A 6,115-nucleotide genomic window follows, 5' to 3' on the forward strand; every position below is an offset into this window, starting at 1 on the left:
TTATATTAATACAATAAAATAAAGTGATAAATATTATTTGCATAGTTATAAAAAAAAGAAGAAAGAAACAAAGTCAAGTGTCAACACAAGAAGATCTAATTCTGTACTGTCGTCCGAAAAAAATTATTGTAGTCTATTGTTTTGTGTGAATGTCATAAGAGTACATACACGTCAAAATAATAGGCTATGTTTTCTATTTCGGAAGGCAGTACACATAATCATTATATTAACTTATTAAGGTAAGGATTTTGTAATAATTTGTAAATATAAAGTGAAAAGTCTGTTCGTTATAACTTAATTATTCTTATTTTGCCTTTTGGTAATTTCAATTTTAAACGCACAGATTTTATACTGTGAATAATTCGGCAAACTCCATACTTTGTTTTTAATTATGTTTATTTTTTATTTTTGTATATCGTTCCAAAATTACAAAGTATCGGGTGTGTTTTATCGATAAGTCTTAGTCTTACCTAAAAATATTGAATCCCTGTGTTCGAAAAGAATTTCCGTGCATTTTTTTACGTCGTTCAGAACGGCTCGGCTCCACATTAGTTAAAAGTGAGTTTTTACAGTAATAATATGATTTAACGGTCTATTTCCTTAAATTAAACTTAAAAACCATATGTTACCAAATATACACACATCCGCAGCCGTATTTCTAGATTCGGCTCCGCGTTTTTTTGCGTTGAAACTCGTTTTTAAATGTACGCTCATATTAAACCTGATTATCAAGCTGTTTTTAAACAAATTTACTTACAATTTTGCTTTGACTCTTATATATTCGCATTCTGATAATTCAGTTCTGACATTAATGTCCATATTTTTTTTACATTTTAACAACAAATTTTTATGTGACCTAATTATCCGATTGGTCTGATTTTTGGTTTACTGATGTTTGAATGTACAATAATATAAGCGAAGCGGCAAGTACGCATTTTTATTTTTTTCCATCACCCTTTAATTGAAATTCAAATTTATTTTTGGATATTTAGTATTTACTTTCATTTGATGTCCAACTTATTTACTCTAGAACCTCGAGCAAGAGACCATCCACGCATAAAGACACAAGACAAGTATGATTTGAGTAATGTTTTTGGCTTCGCTACTTATTGATTATTCATCCTTGTTAAATTAAATAACAATACTGCAAAAAAAATAAATATATCAATAAACAGTTTTTTGGGTTTTATTACAACATTTATTTTATAATGGTAATGATACAGATATTTAAAAAACACAAAATTATTTCATTAAATTATTTGTTTTACTTTTACTTCTACTTTATTTCTTTCCAACATAATTAATATGATAAACATATTTACAAAAATTATTTCACTTTTCCAGTTCCTTGGTTGCTGTCTTCTTGGTAACTTTTACCTGTCTATCCCAAAATGCTTGGGACTTCTTGGGGACTAGCTTGTTCATCTTCAAGAACATGATGGCGTGGATGGTGTCTTTCTCTAGGTTATAGCGCCTCGATGAGTAAACTAATTTGAGGTGTGAGAAAATTCTCTCACACCTCGCATTAGAAACAGGTAAGTTGTTGAAGTTGGTCATCAAACTGACAAGTCCAGGTGGATAACAAATCTGCTCTGCAACATGTTCATACCTGGCAGTAAGCATCCTGTGGCTTGCGGTCATTGCTCCTTGTTTGTACAGTTTCTGGCGTTCTTCAACATCGAAATCCTTGGACTTAGATTTTTTGACTTTCGCAATTTCCTCCTTTATCTTAGCGACTTCACGTTGGTAACCGTATGTCAAGGCATGCAACTTGGATTCTTCTATATTATTCCAATCCTTCAGCCCAGCTTTCAGGTGTTTCTTCATGACGTCCAGGGGATCCTTCTGTTTGTCACGTTGTTCTTTCTTTTTCTTCTTGGCTGCTGCTTGAGCCTGAATTTCTTTGAACTCTTGTTGTTTGTTCCATAACATCTTTTGGATGGGTGTCATCATGCCTGTAATACATAAATATAATTAATAAAAATGATAATTGAATTATTTAACTAATGTTATTATTATTATCTATTTTAATTAATATTGTATATCTTTACCTGTGGGAGGTGCAGTTTCTGGAGGATCGTACTCGTCAGCTTCGGAATCCTCATTGTCGGCATCCGCATTAGCACTACGCAGGTCGGCCTCTTCATCTGCCTTTTCTTCAGGACTTAGGTTGGCTCTCAGTGAGATTCGGTGTAGCCGTTCACCCAACAACCTACAATTTTTGGGTGCTTGTTGTAAGATTGTTTTTGCTTCATCCTGTGTCACCGTAAAGCTTTGTGTGCCACTCGCAATCATTTCCAAATGACTGCGTGACAGGGGGTGTAGGTAGAGACAGACTTGCCAGCCTGCATTATTACGGACAATCTTGTTAACTCTCAGGTGAAGGAACTTGAATACACGTCTAGCGAATAAGTTGCCAGGCATACTTGTCCGTAGGGTAAAGAACACCGTATCCAGCATGGTGAACATCTGGACGATTGTGGCCTCATGGGCTTGGGCGGGAATTGTCAGCATGGTGTCCACACACTCCAACACTTGCAGGACTTCTCTGAGGGCAAGAACCTGGTCAGGTGTTGGCCACAGATTGTCAAACTTCTTGTTGACTAAAATAAAAATTAATTCTATTGATATATACAGTTCTAATTTTTAATTAAGGGAACGAGAGAAGAAATAATTTATTTAGTTTAAATTTTAATAAACTTCTATTTGTTACCTTTCTCTTTTGTTTAATTAAGGGACAGAGAGAAATTTAAGTTGGTAATTTTGTTAGTTTTAAATTGTTGTTTAAATTATAATTAACTTTTTTGGGTTTACCTTTCTGATCCTGCACGGATTTTTTCACCTTCTGAAGTAGTTGTTTGTTGTCAAACAACTCTAAGAACCGCTTTATCATGTTCATTCTGGAGCTCCATCTCGTCTCCACGTATCTGGTAAGCATACGTTGTCCACTCTCTACCAAAATGCGACGCAGCTTCTTGTTATTCATAATTTTACTGACCAGCTTTGCCAGGTTAATTATGGTTCTGTTGTACCCCTTCCCTTTCTAAAAAAATATAATATTTGTTAATTTTCACGTTTTTGTATAATTTATTATTTAACTTTTTAAGTTACTGTATAAGTTATTTAGTTGGTTCTATTAATCATTTAATTAATTTACTTACAACTTTGGCAGCCTGCTTCAACGCCAACTCCACTTGGTGGTTGAGGCAAACGCCTCCCACTATTAGTCCACATTTTTGCTCATCACATATCATTGTTTTCTGGATGTTCTCTTCCATTAGTTTCCCGAAATTTGTGATTGCTGAAAAGAAATAATTTAATAAATTAATATAATTTAGTTAAATGCATTTCGTGAAACTACCCCTGTAAATCATTAAATGTAATTCATTGAATTTTTTGGGAATGAATTTAATTTAACTTTACTTACCCTCTCTTTGTTGTGGATCTTTGATGGCGATGGACCTGTAGAAAATCGCACTTGATATGCCGCCATCGCCTTGTCTTGTTCCTGCCAGGGTTTCTTCACCTCCATCCTGACCCTCACCTTCGGCTTCTACAACACCATCCTCAACCTCATCTAAATCTTCTATAACCATATCCAACGGGATTTCATCTTCACTATCAGCCTCAGGTGTGTCTTCCTTATCACTATCATCATCTTGACTTGACTTGACTTGAAAGGTATTCTGTCTCGTAAGACACTACCGCCCATCTCTACACTTCCTTCTATGTCTGGCTAAATTTTGTACTGTGTACTGTAGACCACAGTGTTCACATGGGGCTCTTCTGGACCTCGGAGCTTGCCCCTCATTCTCTGCGTCAGGATTGCACTTCTTCTTGTGCCTGGCAAAGTTAGACTTGCTGACTATCTTCTCACATTTATCACATTTCTTTCTGTCTGCGTCGATGTATGATCCTGTACAGCTCTTCATGTGTGTTGTTAGATTTGACTTGTAGTCAAAAATTTCTCCACATAAATCACATGTAAATTTCATTTTTTGACTAGATTTCTCGTGGACTCTCTTTCTGTGGTTAATGAGACCTGTCTTGTTTTCGCAAACAATACCACAGTTTTCGTAGGTGCAAATAAAGTTGTTGTCAATGTCGTCTACCGGATTTCTAGGGCCGCTTTCTTCCGGGATTCTCTTTCCTTTCCGTCTTTCCCAGGACTCCAGGTACTTCATCCGTTCCTGGACTGTTGCCTTCCACACTTTCCTGTCCTCTGTCAGCTGTCCGATCTGTGTGTAATCTATACTGGCTTCCCTCAGTAGCCTCTTCCAGTACAGTATGGTTTTTCTCTTCTTTCCTGGAACTTTGTCAAATGACTCCAAATCTTCCATCCAGCCTAATACTACTGCTTTCGTCATTCTGTCGTCATCCATTCTGAAAACATGTCCAATCCGTTCCATTACTCGTTTTTCAATTTTCCATCTTACACTCTTCACGTCCAATTCGTTTCTGACATCTTGCATGTTATAACCGTCCTCTTGCATCTGAATAAGTGGGGGTTTGATTTTCTTACTCCACAGCCACCTATATTTTTTGTCCATTGTGCTCTGGAGTTGCTTGATTTCGCTCAGGTGCCATGTCCTAGTCTGACAATCAAAAAGTAAGGTAGATTCAACACAGGCCTCAATGATTTTTGCCTGCATTTTCTTGGACAATTTAGAGCCTTTTAACCTGTTTTTGACCTTAAGCCAGGTGGCTCCAGCCCTCTTCTTTCTCTGTTTGGTGTCTTCACTCTCACCCATGTAACATCCAAGCATTCTGATCTTTTCACTATCCTCCCTTCCGAAATTTAGTGTCTCCTCCTTGTCATCATTATTTCTCTCCTCAAACATGTTCATGACCTTCTTTGTCTTGTCAACACCCTGATTTAGCTCTTTTTTCTTTCCAGCAATTGTTGTGTCATCAGCAAACAGTCCTTTGTCAATCTTTATTCTCTTAGCTTCTGAATTGTTGGGTTTCTCCCATGTTCCAGTGCTTGGAAAGGCACTACCTGGGATCCACTTGAAGCTGATGCCTACCTCCATATCTGTCTCGTCCGCCTTTCTTTTCCTTGCTTTGGCTCCTATTCTCATCACTACTTGGTGAAAAATGTTGAATAGGACTGGGGATGATGGGCAGCCTTCTCTCAGTCCCCTCTGTGGTGTCCAACTCTCGCTTGTTCCTTCTCTGCTCTTGATTTTGTACATTGTAGTCTCATGCAAGTCAGAAATAACTCTCAAAGCTTTCTCTCCAATTCCATATTTCTTTAAAATTTTCCATAGTGTTGGTTTATTTACTCTTGGGTAAGCTTTCTTCAGATCTAACAGACGGGCTCCTGGCATTTCTCCTTCGTCTATGTTAGTTCCTGCAGCTGTTGCTCTGTTAAGTAAGTCTCTGGTGTCCTCTTGTATCCTAAACATGATTTGCGTAACATCTGCTGTTGATCTGTCTTTTCTAAAACCGGCTTGGTCGTCGTCCAGTAGGTTCATTTTCTCTGACCACACTCTTAGTCTGCTAGCCATGATTCTGGCAAGAATCCTGGAACCCATGGCCAACAGGCAAACTCCTCTGTAGTTGTTAGCATTGTTTCTGTCGCCTTTCTTGTATAGTGGAATCACCAGGCCAATTTTTAGTGATAGATCCCACTTTTCAGCCCCGTTTTCAAACATATACTGAACCATTTCTATAACCTTTTCAATAATTTCTGGTCCTCCTTTGAACAGGTAAATTAACCTCACTCCGTCTTCTCCAGGTGCTGACTCTCTCATTTTTTTCATCTCCTTTAGAATTTCTTCTCTCGATGGAGTCTGTTCCAATATGTCCGACCATAATCTTGCTTCTTCAGTGTTACTTATATCTTCAACTAGATCTGCTGCTGCTTCCATGTCTTCAGGATTGTTTTCAAATCTATCCTTCGAGATTTCCTGAAAATGGTTCTTAAACTGCTCTTTAGTCAAGTTGGTGGAGTCTGGGGCTCTAGTCATACCTCTAGTGCCCAACTCTTTCAATTTCTTGTAAACAGCTCCAGAGTCACCTCTGATCCCGGCTTCCTCACACTCTGATATTATTCCGTCCCACCATTCTTTCTCCCACAGTCTAGTTTTTCTCTGAAGGTCAGTCCTTGCTT

At 37.6% G+C, this 6,115-nt stretch overlaps 2 protein-coding genes across 2 annotated transcripts; both read right to left on the reverse strand.

Annotated features, from left to right (window-relative positions):
* Positions 1–1,332: 1,332 nt before the first annotated feature.
* LOC145326522 (uncharacterized) lies at positions 1,333–3,647 on the reverse strand. Its single transcript, XM_080169893.1, has 5 exons — positions 3,428–3,647; positions 3,162–3,301; positions 2,815–3,043; positions 2,052–2,603; positions 1,333–1,955 (listed from the first exon to the last, which is right to left on the reverse strand). Exons 1-5 carry the CDS (start codon positions 3,594–3,596, stop codon positions 1,333–1,335), a joined length of 1,713 nt encoding a protein of 570 aa, XP_080026019.1. The 5' UTR covers positions 3,597–3,647.
* Positions 3,648–3,658: 11 nt separating this feature from the next.
* Positions 3,659–5,233, reverse strand: LOC145326212 (uncharacterized). The gene has a single exon (XM_080169382.1). The coding sequence runs from the start codon at positions 5,193–5,195 to the stop codon at positions 3,702–3,704; it is 1,494 nt and encodes a 497-aa protein (XP_080025508.1). The 5' UTR covers positions 5,196–5,233; the 3' UTR covers positions 3,659–3,701.
* Between the last annotated feature and the right edge of the window lie 882 nt (positions 5,234–6,115).

The sequence above is a fragment of the Acartia tonsa genome, chromosome 8 (genome assembly GCF_053477335.1).
Source record: "Acartia tonsa isolate MP-2025a chromosome 8, ASM5347733v1, whole genome shotgun sequence".
Lineage (NCBI taxonomy): Eukaryota > Metazoa > Arthropoda > Copepoda > Calanoida > Acartiidae > Acartia > Acartia tonsa.

Bases quoted from the DNA above. Each gene is read 5' to 3' on its own strand.
- LOC145326522 (XM_080169893.1), bottom strand. From the start codon at position 3,596: ATGGTTATAGAAGATTTAGATGAGGTTGAGGATGGTGTTGTAGAAGCC. The intron at 3,302-3,427 runs GTAAGTAAAGTT...ATTTCTTTTCAG, and splicing joins AGATCCACAACAAAGAGAGG to CAATCACAAATTTCGGGAAA. The intron at 1,956-2,051 runs GTAAAGATATAC...TATGTATTACAG, and splicing joins AGAAACTGCACCTCCCACAG to GCATGATGACACCCATCCAA.
- LOC145326212 (XM_080169382.1), bottom strand. From the start codon at position 5,195: ATGTACAAAATCAAGAGCAGAGAAGGAACAAGCGAGAGTTGGACACCA.